General features: G+C 42.5%; 1 protein-coding gene across 3 annotated transcripts in view; it reads right to left on the bottom strand.

Annotated features, from left to right (window-relative positions):
* The window catches only part of LOC135106959 (eyes absent homolog 2-like), an 83,815-nt gene extending 62,732 nt beyond the window's left edge, over positions 1-21,083 (bottom strand). Inside the window, exon 1 of one of the 3 annotated variants that reach the window (XM_064016439.1) lies at positions 19,894-21,083. In XM_064016439.1, the coding sequence (XP_063872509.1) occupies positions 19,894-19,977 (84 nt within the window). In that variant the 5' untranslated portion in view covers positions 19,978-21,083. The remainder of the gene's footprint in view (positions 1-19,893) is intronic. The other 2 variants (XM_064016437.1, XM_064016438.1) reach the window with 2 other exon arrangements.
* Between the last annotated feature and the right edge of the window lie 1,659 nt (positions 21,084-22,742).

Here is a 22,742-nt window from a genome sequence, read left to right as displayed (position 1 = left end):
GCCGGGGCAGGTTGGTGAGGTCGGTGGGCGGCGGGTGCAGGCGGGAGGCATTTCCAACATGGCACATGAACTCCACATCGATTACTCTTGACATGCCATCCCTGCGGTCCTTGAATACTTGTGTTACGGGAGAGGAGTAAGTTTAAATAACAGTTATACATAAAGCTGCCTTCGTCTGTGGTGTTAAGTGTTTCGCCCAACACTAGGTACTTAAACCACTTTTTGTGCCGCCAGATTTACTTGACTAAGCAGCAATTGTGATTCTAATCAGCACAAAAGTACATGTCATTTACAGCACCAACACACGATTAATTTAGCCAACTGCATGTCATCTCCATTATGCTGATAACGAGGAAACTGTACCGCATGTTTTTATAGAGGCAATGTTTATTTTCCTTCAAACAGGATTACAATGTAAGCTTGCAAGCATAATATTGTCTGCCTTTTTTTTTTTTTTTTTGCTTTTTTGCTTTTTTTTTTTTCATGTTCCTCAGGGAGTGGCGGGAAGACAGCAGATCATTCTGTTGCCATATCTCTTGTTAACGAGAGCGCTATTAATGTGAAGAGTTTGGTTCAGAAGACAACCTTGGTAAAAACCGACGTCCATCCTACTGACCGTGCACTCAATTTAACACAATGAATGAATAAAGACTTCCCTTTAAATCCCTGGGCGCTCCACAGCTCTGGCTTCTTTGTGCCATTCATTGAAATATACGAGGGCCATAACGATCACCTTTACAACAGGTATTTTTAGGTGACTCGTTGAAATCAGCAGATATGATCATCAATTATGTTTCAGGGACTCTATAATATCATTAGGTGAAATACAAGCAGTATAATCACCTTTAATACAAGCACTCGTACATCGTTTGTTGAAAATTACAGCGAGTTTGAGTTTATATATATATATATATATATATATATATATATATATATATATATATATATATATATATATATATATATATATATATATATATATATGAATTCTTGCCATTTTATTTGATTTCATTTTGATGAAGTACTTCTTTTTTATTATTTTTCAGTGATTCGTTGCTATATCACTTTTACATACACTTTATAATGGTGTTATGGTCAATAAATTGTCTAACTACATTCCAACACATCAGGGGACGAGGCGAGGCAAGAGTTAACGGTTTCTATCATCAAACACGAGTCCCACACAGCTGATCACAATGACACGACGCAGTCTTTATCATGAATTCTCTATTTTAAGCACTGGATTCGAATGACAGAGTGGCTTATGGGACACACTAGGACCGTATTCTCAAGCGTTTCGGGACCGCATCTGTACTTATAACAGCTTCAACTGAAAACTGTTGCAGTTTTCAATGGTTTCAAGATTCTCGTGATATTTACACAAGAATTCTGCACCACAGAAATAAGAACCAATGACAACAGTACAAATCACTCTATGGCTTCAGAAAAGTTAATTTCACAAGGACTCTACACCAGCAAGGAGAAAACGACTATGAGAGCCGCAGATATAATCTCTATGGCCTCAGAAGACAGCATTTGACAGCCCAAAGCTTTTCAGAATTGGTGCACTGGTATCATTGCTTGGGTCTGGAAAGGGATGGCCGCGCAAAACAAATACAGGCGCGCGTACACATTCAACACAAGAGAGCAGTGAAAGACGCAGTGACAAGACAGGCGGCGCATGACAGCACGTGGGGGCAAAGACCAACTTGGGCCTATGTTCAGAAACGCTTTGCTCTCTCACCACGACAATTTTTAAAGGCCACGGAGATGATTAGCCAGGTTCTCAAGAGTGTTTCTTCTGCTGATGATGTAGAAATCTTGTTAGTATGTCATCAGAACCGTAAAAACATACTTGAAAATCCGCGTAACTTCAACTAGATCCTAGTGAAAGCGGTGGAGGTCCTGCCAATAGTGTTTCAGAATATGGTCTTTCAAGAAGCAAATTTGCGGCGGCCCTCGACCCTAAGTATGGTACGTATGTGTAAGTAATGTACCATACTGGGATATTTAAACAAGAACGAGTCTCGCTCCCACAGTCACCCCTTACCTCTCCCTCCCTTCACTCCCAGCCTCACTCCCTTACTCCCTTTCCCTCACCCTCGCCACGAGACCACGCTCACAGTACAGCAGCGCAGCACATGTGGTGTACAGTGCGCTCGTGAAAAAAATACCTCAGTAAAACCTCATCACTTAGCTTTGTCGTGTACATGTGTGCGTGTGTTGTGCAAGATGGCGGGCACTGCGTGGGAAAACAACGCCCTGGGCTGAGAGAGAGAGAGAGAGAGAGAGAGAGAGAGAGAGAGAGAGAGAGAGAGAGAGAGAGAGAGAGAGAGAGAGAGAAAATTTATCTTCGCAGTAGTGACCTTCGCCCTTACTTCATCCCTACTTTCCTTTTTCTCCGAACCCTTTTTCCCTCTACTGACAAAGATTGATAGGAAATTATATAGTAGTAGTAGTAGTAGGAGGAGGAGGAGGAGGAGGGGAAGGGGGAGGAGACAATATTGATGATGAGGATGATGACAATGTAATAATAATAATAATAATAATAATAATAATAATAATAATAATAATAATAATAATAATAACAACAACAACAACAACAACAACAACAACAACAACAACATTAAAAAAGCCCTAACCTAAACAGCCTAAGAACAACAATGCGAGTGTCGCCTTACCAGTAACTCCCGCTGAGATAAAATTCCCTGACTTATGGCGCCACATCTGTTGTAATTACCACACCAGTGTTTACAATCTGATTTTTAAGAGCAAGTACACTATGCATAGAGGAAGGGAAAAAAGAACATCTCACTTTCACATCGCATAAAGTGCAGTTTAAGACAAGCGAGTGTCTTTACCCCCAGTAGTCTCTCTCTCTCTCTCTCTCTCTCTCTCTCTCTCTCTCTCTCTCTCTCTCTCTCTCTCTCCGATAAACATGTAATACTTATTTAGAATACAAACGGTCTCCCTCTACTGAGCGAAAGGGAGGCAAAGGGAAGGTGGCGGTGAAGGGATTCGGCAAGGTATGAAGCAGGGGCCGTATTCTGAAACATTTCTACGCTGCAACTCCACTACTTTCAAAAGGCTCTATTTGAAATTTAACGGGCTTCTAATGGTGTTTTCACGGTTCTAGTGACAGATTAACAAGACTTCTACATTCCTAACAGGAGAAACACTCTTTAGAATTCGGCTCAGCATCTCTGTGGCCTTTGAAAATAATCAGGGTAAGGAATCAGAGCATTTTTTAATACAGCCGCACCGTGAGGAGGGAGTGACAGGGCGGAACGACGTATTCTGTAAACTTAAGTCCATTTCGCCGAAGAACATGATGGTATTTTGTCACTAAGTTGTCAGCACCTTCATGCAACACTGCTGAATTCCCAGGAAGCAGAAGGAGGCTGAAACACGTGATCTGAGTCAACCAGGGTGTGTTGACTACTGAAGGATTGTTACGTGGGATAAAATTATAATGGAGGTGGTGATTCACTCAGTACTGGGAAAAAGATTAAGTGAAGAACGTGATCGCTGAGTCAACCAGGATATGTTAACTAGCGAGGCGTTGTTACCTGGGATACAATTATGATGGAGATGGTGATTCACTCACTGACTGGAAAGAGAATTAGTGAAATACGTGACCAGGACACCAGGACACGTTAGCTAGCAAGGCGTTGTTACGTGGGATACAATTATAATGGAAGTGGTGATTCATTCAGTATTGGGTCCAGGGCAAGCCAGTGGGAAGAGACACCAGCGGCAAGGACGTCATCTTCCCCCCGGCGCCGCTGCTCCTCGCTGGTGCTCGGCGGACATGTGGCGGCGGAACCCAACACATCCCAGGAATGTCACTTGGAAAAAAATGGTCTTCAGCTCCCACGCTCCCCAGCCTGACTTGACTGCTGCTCCTGCTGCTCCACCCACCCCCTTCACACACACACACACACACACACACACACACACACACACAGGGTTAGAGGACAAACAGTACTACACACACTTTAAAGCAAGCTAAAAATACTCATCATTATCATCATCGTATTAACTGTAACTACCATCAGTACCTAAACATCAACAAAAATAATTAATTTCAGTAGTATTTCAAAACAGCCTTCAGGAGAAGAGTACCAGGAAAGATCAACGTTCGTTCAAGTCGTAATGCACACTTTTCAGGGTTCATGTGACGGAATGGATGTGACGCGCTTGATAATCAACCCGGAGCTTCATTCGATTCATGAACACAAGCTAAAGCTGGTAAGTGTACAGAATCATGTCCTTCCTACTCTCGCCCACGAAACCATTCTTTTCCTCGTAGGTAAAAACGTATCCTTCTATTTCCGTCATTACTATCCTAGTTATATTTCCTTTCATTTTATCTAAACCACCGTAACCTAACCAGACCTAATCTCATCTCATCTCACTTCAACATCACCAAGTCTAGCAGGCAAGAACAGGCTAACTTAACTGCTTAGTAATAACTGCGACGGTAATAAAGTATACAATGTTACTAGGAAAAAAAATGGATGTCTGGCAGAGATGGGCGTAATTCTGTAATCGAACACCCTTGTTACGTTACCTCTGGCGTTGTCTGCCCTCCATCCTTGCCAAACAGGTGGACATGACTGAGGTTTGTTAGTGGATAATCGCTGACAGGAGGGAGTAAATTAAGGTGTTCGGGATGATAAACTAAGAGGTAAAGTTTGAATACCACTTGGGACAGTATTCTTAAGACGTTTCAGTGTCCTTATCTCCATTATTTTTAACAGGCTGTAGAGGAAAATTTTTGGGCTTTCCAATGATGTTTTCAAGATACTAACGGCGATTAAACGAGAATTTTGCATCATTAAAGGGGAAAATAGCGATAAAAACCTAACTAATTATCTGTGGCTTTCGAAAATAAACCCAAAGCGTTTAAAAATACAGGCCCATTAGGGACCCACTCCAACCCTCAGTAAATATGGGTACGTTAGAGATAAATCAATAACCTCAGCACATCATGGAACCAAACTTCGTCGATTCAACAGGACACCCAAGAAAAAATTAACTCAAAAATTTACCACGCACAGCTGTTACTCCGGATCTTTGACAATATTTCATCCTCTTTTAAAATAACTTTGACCAATAAGAAAAATAAGTAAATCCCGAAAGAAAAACTTATCCTTCATTGCACTGCCAGACCATAAAGACAAATAAAGAATGAAGGAATGGAGTAATGTTTATGTATAGCGCCGCCCACTGCAACAATGATGTAAACAAGACGACGACCTGACAAGCGTGATGAGCACAAACAAAAGGAGCATTCTATGAAGTACTTAGATCTAGACGTGGCATTCTTAGACGCTTTCGGCTCTCATAAGGACTATTTTCAGAGACCACAGTGATGTTTGTTCAGGTTCTCACGTTATTTTTCCCTTTTAATAATCCACAACATCACATGTTTAACTTTCACTAGAACAGTAAATTAAAAAAAATAAATAAAAATGCTTGAACATCCGAATAACTTCCACTGTAGCGGCTTAAAAGTAGTTGAAATAAGCGCCGAAAAGTCAGAGAATACGGATCAGTGAGTCAAAGAAACATATATAATGCAATGGTGTAGAAGAGAGTAAATAAAGGAACATGTGCACTTGTATGGGGTGCATCAGAGCGAAAAGGATAATAAACGCTGCATTAAGAGAGTGCAAGAGAACATGAATACTGCAATGATGTATGAACGAACAAAAGGAATATTTATACTGCAAAGACGATACGACGAGAATCTACGACTAACTGGCACACACACACACACACACACACACACACACACACACACACAGCATTACTGTTATAAGACACTAAGTACTTCAGCGTTAATTTATGTAAAGCAGCACATGTCTAGCAAGGCCTGGCATACCTAACCTTCGCGCAGCACACACAAGCTGGTGGCGTCCGACTAAAGCCAGTATCCTGAAACGCTTTGCTCTCTCACCACGACTCAAAGGACACAGATGATTAGCCGGGTTCTCAATAGTTTTTTTTTTTCCTGCTAATAATGTAGAAATGCTGTTAATCTGCCATTAGAACCGTAAAAACATCCTTAAAAATCTGTGTAGTTTTAAATAGAGGCTTTTGAAAGTAGTGGAGGGGCGGTGCAGGAGCGTTTCAGAATAAGGTCCTAACACTCACGCGAATAACGAGCCCCACACATCATCCTGACGAAACAAACAAGACCGCCACGTCAAGCATTTCACCTACACGTGAACTACTAGCCTCCCTCCCCCTCCCTGACCCTCTTCCTCTTCCTCCTCCTCTTCCTCCTCCTCATCCCCTCCCTTCACAATATACGAGGAGAATAAACACCCACACACCTATCTATGAAGATAAACAATAAACATTTAGCATTGAAAAAATTCTAACCTGGTATAAACTTGAGTGATGAAAACGCAAAACTGTGTATTTTTTTTTCTTACCTGAAGATTAACACTTTTCAATGCTGTCAAAAGAGTTCACCATTCAGTGTTTTTTTTTTTTCTTCTTCTTCTTTCAAGCATTTCTTATACCAGGTTAGAGTTTTCCCAGTAGTACATTTGAAACTAGTAACCCTCCATACCACTCCTCTTCGTCGTCCCCTCCCTCAAATGCATGAGTATTAAAAAAAAAACACTCCCCACAGATTAACAATAAAGAAAACGCACGTACATATCTAGCCAATCATCCATCACTGTTCCGACGTGAGAGTGATCCTTGTCCTGTTGTCTGCCCCGTCTGTCTGTCCGTCTGTCTGTCTATCTCACCAGTGCCTCCGAACACTTGCCTTGTTGGATTCGACGAAGCGAAGTACTGATAAATATTCACTAATTTATTTATCTTTCCCAGTATTTACTACCATTAGTGTACTGTTTATCTTCATCCGCTGTTTTATGTGTGTATGTTTGCGTGGTTTTTTGTTCAGCATCTTGAGTCTGCAGCGATAACGTCCTGTTCGTTTATCTGTTTGTCATATCATTCTTTATTTCCAAAAGTATATCACTAATTTTTCCTCGGTATTATACTATGTTACTATGTACAATGTTTGGTTACACGTTTTGAATTCCCGAGCCGCTGATCACGTTCTTCTTATTCCTTTCATTAAGTTTCTGGTTATAATTTAGTATCATTTGTGTTTTATTAATTTCCGCCTTATCTCATTATTCTGCGTGTGATTATTTTCTTATACACTCGTTAAAAAGCAATTTATCTATCTACTTACTGACTTTATTATATCATATCATTTATACCATTCCTATATTATTTTTCATCAAATTTTTACTTTTAGTACAGTTTTTTTTTTTTAAGTGATACGTATAATTTTCTTATTACAAACTCATTGCATTACCGTATAATCTTATTTTACGATTATTTCCTCTCCTATCCTATCTCCTTCAGCCACACATTCCTTCCTATATCACTCAACCTGGTCCTAATATTAACGTCCTCTTCTCTCTTCTCCTCCATTCCATGCATTCCTTTCAGCATTACTTTTCCAATCTCGTCAAAATATTCCTGCACTTTGAAAGGAAATATCTGCACCGTGTCTTGTTTCGCAATTATTTTACTTCTTTTACTTCATGAATTAACACATGAGCACTTGTGTTTTCCCTATTGCGTTCACACCTCCACGTTTTCCTACTTCCTCGTTCATTTCCGTCACTTCTTCCCCATGCCGTTCGTCTCTAGCAAGTCATTTCCGCTCCTCTCCATTCCCGGTTCCTCAGTCAAGATACGAGGGCTTGGTTACTCATTTATTTATTTATTTTTCCCTGACTCCCTTGTTCCTTCCTCGAACTTGAGAGCATGATAACACATGGGAAGTTGCAGGTAGTCACAGTTGGCCTACACGTGGCGGTAGTCTCTCTCTCTCTCTCTCTCTCTCTCTCTCTCCGCAAGTGCTTCGGGGTTTCGAACTGATACATGAATGTTCCCAGCGGAGGCAACAACTAGAAGCGGTACTTTTTTGCTGCCACACACACACACACACACACACACACTTATAAGAAAACTATTAGGTTAGTAAGCTTCCGAATGGTCTTTAGTTAAATGTCAGCATTGTTTTGTTCTTAATAGTTCTCTGGGAAAGAAATAAGCCGGAAATGCATGGAACCGGATGGCGCTGGCGGCGACAGTGTGGCACCGAGGAGTCAGCGGGGGTGGCACAATGTTTCCTGTTTCACTGGACACTTGCTGTACACGCCTATTAGTTTGAAGTTTGTAATAAAGAACGCGAGTACACGGCGCAATATAAAAGACTACCAGCATAGGAACAAGTTCTCAAACGTTCAGGCATCTTACTTCGATTACTTTTTAACAGACTACATAGGAAGTTACTAATGATTCTACCGAGGGATAAGCCTTTTCATTACTAAAGACAATGTTCCAGTTAGAGAAAAGTGTAGATTTAACAGTAACTGATAAGTGACGAGATGCTCATCAACGCCATCATCACAATAAATATCAAACGTAACGCAATCTTTTAATAGTGCACGAAGTAAAATTAAACTTAAGACACGGTATTGAGAAGATTAATGAGGATATTGCACCATCAAAGGGGAAGAAACAGCCACGGGAATGCGACTAATCATCTCTGTGGTCTTTGAAAATAGTCCTAATGAGAGAACAAAGCGTTTCAAAACACTCGCCATATTCCCTCATTCCCTGAAGTGATAATACCGAGCCTTAGAGACACAGGGGCATGCGAACTTATGCAAAGGGGAAACTTGTTAACAGGATAATGAACTAAACGAATAGGAAGACCAAGAAACGCCAGATAACAAAGACTATTTGGCGCGAAGAGGACATAAGAACATAAGATAATCTGCAAGAATATTTTAGGGTTACAGGAAACAGCTAGTGCATTAAATCTGTCTAATCTCCTCTTCAATCAGTCCCTACTAATCTACTACACACTAACAACCTGATAATTAAGCCCATTCCAGGAATATATAATTCTATTTGCTTTTTTTTTTATTCCCTTCTTAATTCAAACTTTACCAACTCTTAAGGAACACAAAAAAAAAAAAAAAAAAAAGAAAAACACCATTCCTTTCTTTGCCATTTAAAATTACTACAAAACTGCGCTTCATCGTCCTCATTTTCCACGTCACAATTTTTTCCCCTTCTTTGCCCCATTATTTTCAGCTTCATTTTTTCCCTTCCCTCTTCACGGCCATTGTTTCAGTCTCCCTCTCCCCGCTGCGGTATAGCCTCCTCCTCCTCCTCCTCCTCCTACTCTTCCACCCATATCCCTCCGTCGTGTTTTAAGTCCGACCCGCTCTCCTTCCCTCCCTCCCTCGGTCCCCTTCCATCTGTTCCCTCCCCACCCTTCATTTCCTCCTCCCCTTCTCAGGACCTTGGGCCAAGTGTCACCTCTCTCTCTCTCTCTCTCTCTCTGTGTGTGTGTGTGTGTGTGTGTGTGTGTGTGTGATATGACAGCCCACACACTCCCGGCAGTCACTCATGGGCAGAACAAGGCGGTGAAAAAGCAAATGGACATATACGTTGATTCTCATTATAAAACCGAACTGCAACCGAAGCTCCTGTTCAAGGCCGAGGGTGAGTTGAGAGTGGCGGGTCCGGCGGCCGGCTGTGTGCGTGTGTGTGTGTGTGTGTGTGTGTACAAGAATCGTGAAATGCATGGTGTATGTAGTTTCTAAAAGCCTTGTTATTTATTTTTATTTTATTTATTTTTTTTTTTTTTTGACGTTTTTTGTTTTATTTTTTTTTCTTTTCTTTTCTTTTTCTTTTTGCCTCTATCAATCATCAAACCGCAAACCCATATACAGTTTCGCACGGGGCAATATTCGAACAAGATGTGATAGGCGATGTCCGCGTTTCGAGTTACTGACGAACGGATGGGTGGATGGATGGATGGTACGTATACGCGAGCTTCCATCCATCCATCCATCCATCCGCCCATCCAGTTGGTGTATAGGAGTACAGTTGGTAGCACTGCTTTGTCTCGTCTGCTGTTGCTGGTGCTCCTGCTGATCCTACTCCTACTACTGCTGCTACTGCTTGGTTATCTACGTATTAATTTTGACAATTGAAAAAGAAATGTTCCTTAATACCACGCGAGAGAGAGAGAGAGAGAGAGAGAGAGAGAGAGAGAGAGAGAGAGAGAGAGAGAGAGAGAGAGAGAGAGAGATTCTTACTAAATGAGACGAGTAAGAAAACACAACAGATTCTTACTGAGAGAGAGAGAGAGAGAGAGAGAGAGAGAGAGAGAGAGAGAGAGAGAGAGAGAGAGAGAGAGAGAGAGAGAGAGAGAGAGAGAGAGAGATTAGGGTAGGTAGAAGGCCACAGGAGGGAAGGCGAGGGAGAACAGCGGGAGAAATGTGTGCCAGATGAGCTGCCGCCGAAGACAAGACTACCCTTCCTTCATAATCATTACTAACCTTCTTGTAACTTCCCAACCATTCAACTAACAAACAGCCAATCCATCCTCCATCTCCCTATCACCTTCCTATCACCACCTTCTTACCTCCCCACGCACCTACATAAAGAAGACAAGGAAAGCGGACAGATGCACTGAAGGGAAGGGAAGGGAAGGGAAGGGAAGGGAAGGAAAGGGAGGAGAAGAACAAGGCACCAACTGTGACGCCTGTAGATGGCTAGCAGGGCCAAGAAAGTGGTATAACATTGCTCTTAAGGGCGGAGGTCTTTTGTTAGTTACGGCATATGTGGCTTTGCGTCATAGTTAAGCGGGGACAAGTTAGTGCTAAGACTCCTCCTCCTCCTCCTCCTCCTCCTTCTCTTTCCTCCCTCCCGCCCTCTTCCTCCTCCACCTCCTCCTCCTCCTCTCTAACTACTTGCAACTACCATCGTGGGACTTAATTAGGCAACATGTGGTTTATTTAACGTTTGCAGGTTGACCGGTGTATATTTTTGGTGCATCGATGAAGTTAATGATGATAATAATAGAGAAATTATTATTATTATTATTATTATTATTATTATTATTATTATTATAATTATTATTATTATTACTATTATCACTGTAGTTGTTGGTAAGATGAAATGTACAGTACAGCCGTTCACAGCAAGACTTATTGAAAAATTACTCCTGTTTGCTCATACACCACAAACAACAGATCTTACAGCATCAAAGAACACCACTCATCTCCTCAACACCTGTCCCCTCTGTGTGTGTGTGTGTGTGTGTGTGTGTCTTCCTTATTCAGACACACTTCTTTTAACATAAGTAATGGGAATCGAATCGTGTTACAGTCCTATAGACGCATCACATCTGGAGAACCGTGGATCCCAAGAATGAACATACCAAGCCACGCCGCTTCTACGTAGGATTAGTAGTTGCAAGATAGCGGAGGAGTGAAAAACATTCCTTCAGCCAACCTGCAGGAGTTCTTCTCACTCCTGCCAACCTCGTGTCCTGCTCCTTGTCCCCGCCATCCACCTACCGCCACAATCTAATTTTCCACCTTCAGCAGCTGATGTAACTTGATATCACTGTGTTATTAAGGTCACCAAGATAATGTAGATAACGGATAAAAATACTGTCTCTGGGATTAAAAGTGCGTAGTGTGTGTCCAAGAGGGTTGGCAGACATGGGAGGCGGCGCGGGGCATGTTGAAGGCGACCATTGACTGCTGCAGTGTAAATAAACTCACTGGTTCCTTCCCCCAGCACCAACACGCACACGGACACTCCTCCACGTTCATAAGGTCAGCACGTACTACGCTCCGTGCGCCACATCCCCGCGCAGGGACCGAGCGATGCATGACACGGGGAAGGTAATACTACACATCCTACGTGCGAAGATCCCTTGTTGATTTCAACGTTATGTCAATATCGGTCAAGGCTCAAGTCATGAACTATAAATACCTCTCCTCCTTCCCTTCCTGCACCACCACACTGAAGGTGCCTCCCCCTCAGCTTAAACAAAACAAATAAATGCTAAGATTAGCTGAACTAAATATTGCTTTCTGCCGAATGTAACCAATACTTGCCTCTAAAATCGTTTCACTGATGAACGTGAAAATAATAATGAACTGTGCGTGTGAATGTGAAGGAGGGTGGGGCGGGAGGAGGGAATGGTAGGATACTGCAGTCAGCTGTGTGTGTGTGTGTGTGTGTGTGTGTGTGTGTGTGTGTGTGTTGAACACTGATTACGCAGAAACTTTTAGACTCCGATGTTGTGAGGCACCAACAGAGCTGCGGCCTGACTGCCCCGCGCCGGCAGGCCACGAGACATGTTGGGCGCTTTCATAGACCAATTAAGGAAGCATTTTTGTTTAAATATTATCCAATAAACTAAGTGGATTACCAAAAAATAAGTTGGATTACTTATAGATTGTTAAATTTGTTAAGTGTATCACGAATTTACATAGTAACAAGAAAAAAAACTTCGTTATTCACCAACATAAATAAAAGTAATTCATGACGGTAAAGCAATTGATACAATGCTTTTCTCAGGAGCACAACTTTGTAATTGCAACGAGACAATCACAGCAGAATCTAAAATAATGCCAACAATCAGCAATGAAGCCAAACTTGCTCTGGTCTGACCAGCTGACAATCACCGTCCTGATTAATTAATAACGAGTTTAGAGCTGTGGGAACAATAATAATAATAATAATAATAATAATAATAATAATAATAATAATAATAATAATAAAAAACACTCATATCTCCTTTCCACATTCAACACACACACACACACACACACACACACACACACACACACGAGCGAGCGCGATGCAATCTACAAAATGGATTAACTTTTCCCTCCGTTGTGGCATGACAGGAACTTGGCAGCTTATCTACTCTTGTTATTCTTGTGTCTGTAAAACTTTAATCACACCATAATGTTGTTTTTCCAGCGAGACTAATGTACTTTGACTCGATTAATCCTCCTCTCCGCGTGGGGCTTCTGGTTATCACGTCAGGCACTCACTCATTCACTCACTTATGTCCATTCAGTGCAGTGACGAGCAAGGCTGAACCAATATGGCGTTTTCGAGGACTGATACCTCGATTGCCCTCCGCACTGCAACACGAGACCCTGTGTGCTGTCACGGAACATGGAATTATGATCCGTATTTTGAAACACTTTGGGTTCTCATAAGGATTGTTCTTAAAGGTGCATAGATAAATAGTCGGATTTTTTTCTTTTTTTTTTTTTTTTTTACTGATAACGTAGAGCCTTTACTCAAGTATCGACGATGTTATAGAAATTCCTTTGTAGTCCTAATAATTTTCAGTAAAGACTATTAAAAGTAGTCTAAAGCGCAGAAATGTTGAGAATACGGTCTTCTTTTTTTTCCTCGTTGGGTCAAGACAGTAAGGTCGTAACTCTCTTTAAAGAGCTAGAAACGATAAAAGCAGCTGATATATTTCAAATACGGAATGGGAGATTATCTCCTCTCTTCTTAGATGCCCAAAAATTGTTGGTAAAAAATTCATTAAGAAAAATGAAATAAAGTAGATAAAAATATAAAGATCGAATACAATGAAGACGACGAATAAAAAAAAAGTAATAAAATACGATGTTATATGAACGACCGCTGAGATTAAGTCGTCACTTCTCTGGACACATTGACTCCTCCTCTTTGTCGCCAGTCACCGCCTGTCGTGGTAAGCAACAGAATCATATAAGACACGAATATATTGACTACTTGTTTGTTGACTCTGTAAACACCACGTTCTTTTCCCTCTATGTGTTGCAATGACGTATGGATTTACACGACTTTTACTTCTTTTTCTTATCAACATTCACGCTGATCGATAAAAGACATGTGGATGATTAGCTGGACAGAAGACACAAAAGACTGAGTACGGTGGATTTTTTTACTTTTTTTTTTTTTTTTTTTTTTATTAATATTCACATTGATCAAAGGACAAACGGATGATTAGTGGAACAGAGGATGCATGAGACCGAGCCAGGTGGAGAAGGGTAATCCACTGTGGCGACCCTTAACAGCAGCAGCCGATGGAAGACTAAAATTCCCATCCCCACAAACTAACATCAGAGTGTGAGGAAATAAAATAAAAGGACGAAAAGGGTAAAATGAAGGATGCAAACTTCCACTTAACGTATATACTTAATGATTTACCTTATGTGACTGTACTGAGTGTAAGGCGCTATCTACCCTTCGTGGCGTGATAAAAAAGTGACAAAGCACATTAAAAATTTGTTTATTTGGAGGAAAAAATTCAAGGCGGCTGTCATTACTTAACTCAAGCTTTACTGGACGTTTGTTTATCTGTCCAAATAGAGGGAGACTTACGAGTACAGTTCAATAAAAGAGGAAAATTTTCACTCATATTACCCACCAAGCCCCCATACTCCTTATGTGTGTGTGTGTGTGTGTGTGTGTGTGTGTGACGCAGATGGTGTAGTAGCTCAGTATGGGTGTTAAGATTTGTAGGATATGGTATGCACCTTCACACTTCTAGCTGCTGTCGATAGCCGTTCCCTGCGGTGATAAGGGGGAGGGGGGGCAGCGTTGGTAAGCCTCTCTCTTCCACACACGCAGCCTCTCCATCACCAAGACTCCTACTGGGACACTGCAGGGCACCGCACGATGGACCATATTCTGAAACACCTCTGTGCTGCACCTACACTACTTTCCAAAGGCTATGCGGAGCTATACGGGATTTTAAGGGTGTCTTTACGATTCTAGTGAGAAAATAACAATATTTCTACATTATGAAGAGAAACAATCTTGAGAACCCGACTAAGCATGTCCGTGGCCTTTGAAAATAGTCATGGTGAGGGAGTTAAGGGGTTCTCAATAAGGGATGATAACTGGAACTCTCGCCACTCTCAGCTTCTCGCCAAGGCCTTGAAGCTTCAAACACCAGGGAGCCCAAGAGGAGTGGTGTGGAAGCTTACCGACATATGGTCATTCCTTCACCCCTGCCAACCCCCTTTCCCTTTTTTGGCAACGTGGTAGGGTGGCGAGGGTATGGATGGAGGCTACCACTGATCGAAGCCGCAGGGATGGTATCATTATAAAGACTGTAGTGTATCTTTGCTGTAGTTAGTTAGTGTGCTCTAGTAAATTATTTGTTGGTACGGGTGAAGAAAGTGAAGGATACAAGCAGTAGGACTGATTGATTTCTAAATGTGCTGCAACTGTTAATTTGATAGAAAAGCAAATGCATCCAAATTAAAAATCTATCTCGTTCTGTCTATTCATCCACCGAGATTTGTATGTCTACTAATCCATATGTCTATCTATTCAATGACATATCTATTTATTCAATAACTTGCGAACATCTGACATTATGCACTAAATTTGTCTCAGTGGTGTCACACACACACACACACACACACACACACACACACACACACACACACACACACACACACACACACACACACAATAAATAAAAGCTGTTTAAAAGATAACACGTTTTTTGCCTGAATATTTCCACAGTCTCAGTAGTGCTTATGAACAGCTCGTCCTGTGCATAAATCATACACCCCTTCTGTCTGTCCTCATAAATATTCTTGTTCAATATTTACAATCTAAACTTCTGATAGGAGATCTTTCTTTTCTTTTTTTTTTTCTTCTTAGTTTTTTTTTTTTTTTTTTTTTTGTAGCAGTAAAGAAGACCTATAATCTAAATGTCTTTAGTATAGCCTCTTTTTTTCCCCCTCGATGTTTTCATAATTCAAAAACCTTCTCCTGTTACTATAGTTCTTTTTTTTTTTTCCTCCCTCTCCTTTTGGACGTTAGAAAGACTGGAGCATAGTAATGATGAACAGAAATCTCGAACATCCCGCTCATAATGAACTGGCCTGTAGTGGTGGTACTGAATGGGGGAGTGTTGCTGCCTGTCTGTTCCACCACTCGTCCCACCCGCTACTCTCTCCACGTATACATAATATTATACGTGTTTTCCTCTCCTGGTCCACTGAAGGGGTTATTAGCGTCACTTTAACTGTCATTAATTACATCAGGAGTCTGCTATAAGATTTTCATGGATCTTGTTGATACCTTTAATTCTATTCTTGTCAATGTATTTATAAGTTTTAATGTGTAAAATGTTTTCTAGTTTTCTATCTTGGTTGTGGGAGTTTGCTGCTAATATATGTCCTATTAAGATGAAACGAAGACAGTTATGATTATTTATTGTTATCCGTGGAGTGAACGCCTTTTAAGACACAGATTCACTTACTTGAAGTTCATGTTATTAGTATTTCGCAAATGAAGAGTCACACAAATTTGACAGCATTATCAAGAGAACCTACTTTCATAAGCCATAAAACAAAACATCGTACTTCATCATCATGGCTATTAGTGTTTGTCCAACAGAGCCAGCGATGCTAATCTGAGATGATTGCCTGACTTTTTGTAGAGTACTCGTTTATCACTTAATATGCATTGACTGGCGAGTAAACCAACAAGCCAGTATAATAAAACACACACACACACACACACACACACACACACACACAAAATAAATAAACAAACAAATAAAAAAATAAAAAAATAAATAATACAAATAAATAAATAATAAATAATAAATAAATAAATAAATATAAATAACTAAAATGAATAAATAAATAAATGAAAGAGATGGGGAGCTACTTATTTTCTTTGTACTGGAAAATAGGAAATATTCTTTATAAATATTAGTATTACATAGTTTTAGGGGACATAAAGTACTCACAACAAATTATTTACTTCTTTACACTCGTGAATAACAAATGCATCCTTTATGATTGAACTCTTGTGTATATTTACGAGATCATAAAAAAAAAAAAAAACCTTCGGTGCAAATCATCGTTTTCTTTTTTTTATTCTCGTAAGTCTGAAATGTGACCTTTATGAACACGAGGTACTACATCGCTGTGCACACGTTAGACAGTTTCGAGAGGTAGTATAAATTCACTGGTGATGGCAGATGGCAACTCTAAACCGAATAGGAGCGGCTTCGTGTTGTCAACTGTCCTTTCAGCGTTCCCTTACTTCCTTATTTATGCTGTAAGGGGGATGCGATAAAAAAATAAATAAATAAATAAAATAAATAAACATATAAATAAATAAGAAATAACAATAATAATAGTAATAAATAATAACAAAAATCCGAAGTGTTCCTATGAGATAATTTCAAGGATGCGGGACTAAAAACAGTGTGGTGCTAAGAGTTTCTATAAATTAATGTGCCGTTCTAAGACAATACGATACGAAAGTGTCCCTTAAATCTATTAAATGTACTGGGAGTAATAGTACGAGTATAGGCTAGAAAAAAAATACTCTAGTGCTGTCTGTCTGGAGTTATATTGGACGGTCACTAAGCTAATCAGTACCAGGAAGAATTAAGGGTTTTTAGCAAGGGCAGCAGCTCCCGATCACTTCCTCCTGCCGTTAAACTGAAAGGCCACGCTCCCCCCAGTGAAAAAAAAAAAAACTGCTCCACAAGTAACCTTCAAAGAGCTGATTTGTTATGAAGCCACGATAAATAAAACTTGACAGGAGTGTATGTTATGTTGGTGTGAAATATCCTTAAAAATATCAGTCTTGTGTGTAACTTACTTCTTTTTTAAACGAATAGTAGTAGTAGTAGTAGTAGTAGTAGTAGTAGTAGTAGTAGAACATGAGGGCAGATGATAATACAACTACATACATCATTAATTACATATCTCACACAAAGAATAGTATAATGTAATGTAGTAGTAGTAGTAGTAGTAGTAGTAGTAGTAGTATAACTTGAAGACTATTTAAAACTGTGACGATAAAGTAAACAACAAATAAACAATCATATCCTTCACACAGATAATATTTAAAGAATATTCTGATGTAAACAGCAATACTAACAATGATGAAAAGAGACATGTAAGTTTCAATCAATATAAAAATCTTTGTAATAGATTCTGGAACACTCAGACAGCTCTCTCTCTCTCTCTCTCTCTCTCTCTCTCTCTCTCTCTCTCTCTCTCTCTCTCTCTCTCTCTCTCTCTGGTTCCCTTTCAAGTAGTAAACAAATATCACCACATTCACGGACGCAAGGTAAAAAAAAAAATAAAAAGTATATTCAACACACATCATATCAGTGTAATGGTTGAATTGAACATTATAGACCCGTGTCGCTCACCAGAATGTAACAGGACAAGTGAATGAAATCTCATGGTGAGAGGAAACACATGATGAAGCGACAGTACTTTACTCTCAATCCACATCATCTTACGAAAGCAATGACGAAAGGGTTAAAGAATAGAGCAGTACCTAATTCTGCTTCACCCCTATACAATCCATAAATAAGGACATGTTTTGGAGAGAGAGAGAGAGAGAGAGAGAGAGAGAGAGAGAGAGAGAGAGAGAGAGAGAGAGAGAGAGAGAGAGAGAGAGAGAGAGAGGATAAATTTCGAGCTGAGTCCAACACATAATCCTAAACTTGTTAAGTATTTGGCATGAATAATCAAGCGTCATTTGAAAAGCAAGCACCCCGTGTATCACTGCAGCAGTCTGGGTGAAGTGAACCGCTGCGGAATAGCGAGGCGGTGCTCACGGAAGAGTCGCCGCGGAAAAGGCTCCGGCGGAAGGGATGTGTCAGTGCTTCTACGTTATTCATAGGTATGTTATTCTTAACCATATAGTTCTTTTCTTGGGATTGCTTTTCAATGGCCAAAGATTATGAGCTCGGTTAATATGTTTTCTCTATCTAATGACACATGATTCTCGTTAACGTGTCACTACGGTCATGAAAACACTCTTGAAAATTATAATAACTTCCACTTGAGTCTGTTAAAAGTAGTCGTCGTCAGGCAGTGAAACCTTTTAAAATACGGACTGTTAAATCATTAGTAAACAAAACAATGGAGATAAGATGCGTACATTACATATTCCTATAAATAATGTTTTTCAAGCTATATTATCATGTTTGCTGGTGGTAAGTTGTGGCCGCGAATGGCATGAACTCAAGAAATACCTGCAGCCAGTATCCATGACGTGGAATTTTCATATCGTTTACAAAACCAAGAGGTATGACTATATACGTAACTTAAGTGTTTGGCGCAACAAATGCGGAGTAGCCAGACTGAGTGTTCGCTATTATTATTATTATATTGCATATATAAGAAATTTCATCATGCCATACCACTATGTAAACAATCTTGCCATTCTGAATATTAAGAAAACTGATGATAAATTTTTCAACAGAATACTAGTACAAGATAACTGGAAGCAATTATCATCCTCTCCACACTTTCCTCGACACGGACGCTGCCACCGCCACCACCGCCGACAGAGCAACACAACACATTATATACAAGCACGAGATTATCCTTGTTTGCGGGTTTTCTAATCCTTGGCTGGGTCGGCGGGCACGCGGCTCCGAGCGGCCACAACCCGTCTGATGCAAGAACTAAACCAACACATCATTTCCTTGTATTTTCTGTTTATTTATTGCCTCATGTGTTGCCTTTCTAAATATTGCCGTTGACCTAAAAACAAGATTATCTATCTATGCTTCACGTCGCCTTTTTTCGTCAGAAAGTGCGAATCCGTTTGTCACCGCAGACAATTCAGGGGTGGCTAAATTTAACGATGATGACGTTACACGTAAAAACACCACCCATTTTTACATATATCATTCCCAAACGAACACGGTGGGACGCCCATAATGAGTCCCCTTGAGGGCGGCGACGAGGGGCGGGCGCGCCAACCTGTCGCGAGGGGCAACGGTCTCGCCGCCGCAGCCACATCACTTTCCTTCGCCACTGCCACCACGTTTCACCGCTCCTTTTACTGGTGACAAGGCCCTTCGATGACAAGATCACTGACTAAATCGTGCAGTGTTGAATGCATGAACCGCAAAACATTAGCTGCTTCATCACCTTAACTCTTAAGTTCGTCACTTGGGAAATTAATAATTCAGCCGTGGTAAGTGTAGCGCGTGAACACACTCACCTGCTGGTCGAGGACGGCTTGTTCCTTGTTAAGATCGACCAAGGTAGGGAAGGTGTGGTCCATGGAGGGGAGCACAGACACCATCTTGCCCCCTCAATGGCCCGCCGCCGGAACAGTGGTGAGTGGAGTGGCGAGAGTGGCAAGATGAGTATCAGCAGCAGGGACGGAGGGTGGCGCTGAGGAGTTCTATTGAGTGTATGAGGGTCGTCACTCCTGATCCAGGGTGTCCAAGCTTTGGGCCAAATGGCGGAGCTTCAGCTTATATTCTCACGTGCACGGTCTTCCCTACACTTAAACTCGCGCTAGTTCTTTCACATATTTTTGACTCGACACTATGACAAGCGCGACCAATGGTTGTACTGCTGCAGGTCCCAAGCCAGCCGCCACATGGTCCGCCCAGGCTATGGTCCTGGTCTGGCCCTCACCACAACCACCTGTTAACGGCTGTGGTCTCCGGATGAGGGGTTGCTGAAGGAGAGGGATCGCGTCGTCTTCCTCTCACGTTAAAGAAACAATCCTCGCTCCTTCTACCATGCTCGATCAGGAACCTCGCTCACTTCTTTCCTTTCCTCCACAATCTTCCTTATGCAGCTGCTTCTCCTGCGGCTGCTGCGTCTCCTGCTTCGGCTGCTCGGCTCTCCCCAAAGGACCTGATCGCTAAGGGGAGGGGTTCGAGTGAGGGCGGCCAATCCCTGAACGTCCTCGTCACCACTGTAAAACGACACTCTGGTCCAACAGGTTCTCCGCCGCCGCCGTGCTCCCTTCGTCGCCGCGGGGAGTGAGGAAGAGAGAGGAGGGTCACAAGGAGGGGAGGGAGTCACGCCACGCTGCTCGACTGTTGAAAATCCCCCAGCGCCGCACCAGCCCTCTAGGGCTTGCGCTGCAGACACTCGTAAGAATAATCCGTGTTCAACCGCGTGTCATCACCATGTCCGAGTTTCTGGCGATGCGTCTGAGCCTTCAACAGGTCCACTGCGCCTGCCTGCCTGCCTGGCGCAGCTCCCGGAGTAGTGCGACCTCGCCACTGAGGGACAGAGAGCCACAGTTGGATGAGGTGAGAGTTTGTAAGCGTCGCAGGATAACGTATATGAAGCAGGAATCCCACAGCGCCTCTAGCGACCCTGCCACTCTCACTCGTCAACACACACTGACCCTAGAGCGGCCATGATGCGGCCCCCGGACACCTGAACATTGATTAACACGCCACCCTCGCCCAATCATCGACCGGGGCAGATCCTAGCCAGCCAATAGGAGACAGGGACACAACCCCACTAGGAGCGACGTGGGTCATGGTGGGGGGAGGGGAGGGACGGAGTGGGGGGAAGGGAGTAGACTATTGGGGGAAGTGTGAGGGAGGTAGGACCCGAGGGCTGGCTGTGGGGAAGGGGAGTGAGGGTAAGGATGAGGGGTGCGGGCACAAGGGGAGACACGGAGGAAGGGAAGGACGGAGGGAGTGGCGGGAGGGGAGGGAGGGTGGGAAAGCGAGGGGTTCCGACACTCACTAGCACCGGTTCGTCCTTTTGGAAGCGTTTTATCTGGAGAATCTACCGTAAAAATCTACATCGAATCATATATTTTTCTTCTCCCTCTCGCCGCTGCAATATCGAGTGAATTTTTCGTCTCAAGTGGAGTGGAGGCTGAGAACAGAACAAAGGAGAGGCGAAGGATGGAGCAATAGTGGTGGAGAGGAACCGACGTTGGCATCAGAAGGAGCGAGCGGTGGTTTGGGAGGAGGGAGGGAGGAGACAGAGGAGGGGAAGGAGGGTGGGGGATGGAGGAGGGGCGTGAGGGAGGAGAGGGAGGGAAGGAGGGAGGGAAGGACACAGAGGATACCCACTACCACCATCACCACCACCACCACCACCACCATACTACACCTTCCCTCTCCCCATCATAATACGATACTAAAAATTCATAGGCACTTCACACACACACACACACACGCACACACCACATACACACATACACGCACACAAGGCAACCACACACAGACATCACATCGAAAGAAATGAGTGTCTAGCCAGTGATGTTTGTTTCCCCTCAATGCGGCACAACCAGAGGGTCTCTCTCTCTCTCTCTCTCTCTCTCTCTCTCTCTCTCTCTCTCTCTCTCTCTCTCTCTCTCTCTCTCTCTCTCTCGCAGATGTAGGAGAAGGCAGAGCGGAGGAGGAGGAGGAGGAGGAAGGAGCAGAATACAATGGCAAGAGCGGAAGATCTGACTGAGAGGAAGGAAGGAAGGATGAGAAGGAAGGACACGAGGGAGGAGTGTTGTGTTTTAGGAAGCTTTGGTGTGATGGGCTGGTGAAAGAAGGAACACAAAGGAAAGCAAAAAAAAAAAGGCCAAACAGCAGCAGATATGTTGGTCCGTAAGGGGCTGTTTGTGGGAGGAGAAGGATTAGGAGGAGGAGGAGGAGGAGAAGGAAAGAACCAGAAGATGGAGGGAGGAGAACGTGAATGAGGAGGGGAGGGGGAAGAGAAAACCAGGAGGAAAAGGTGATTGACAAAGATGGTGAGGAGGAGGAGGAGGAGGAGGAGGAGGAGGAGGAGGAGGAGGAGGAGGAGGAGGAGGAGGAGAAAGGAAAGAATCAAGAGAAAAGAGGAAGAAGGAGATGAGTAAAGAGGGTGTGGGTGATATGAAAGGGGAATCCTACGTGAGGCTTCGGTGTTCCTGTCACAAATCGATCGTGTGTGTGTGTGTGTGTGTGTGTGTGTGTGTGAAAGAGAGAGAGAGAAGCACGGAGAAGGGGGAAGGAGGGATGGCTTCGTTCGGCGGTCCGCTAGAGGAGGGCTTCCTTTAGGATGTCTGGGCCCTTCTGCTGGCTTCTCCTGGGTTAAATTGTCTGCCATCAC

This window comes from Scylla paramamosain, chromosome 14 (genome assembly GCF_035594125.1).
Source record: "Scylla paramamosain isolate STU-SP2022 chromosome 14, ASM3559412v1, whole genome shotgun sequence".
Lineage (NCBI taxonomy): Eukaryota > Metazoa > Arthropoda > Malacostraca > Decapoda > Portunidae > Scylla > Scylla paramamosain.
Note: the sequence above shows the minus strand (reverse complement) of the source record. Positions and strands in the feature narration are given on the sequence as shown.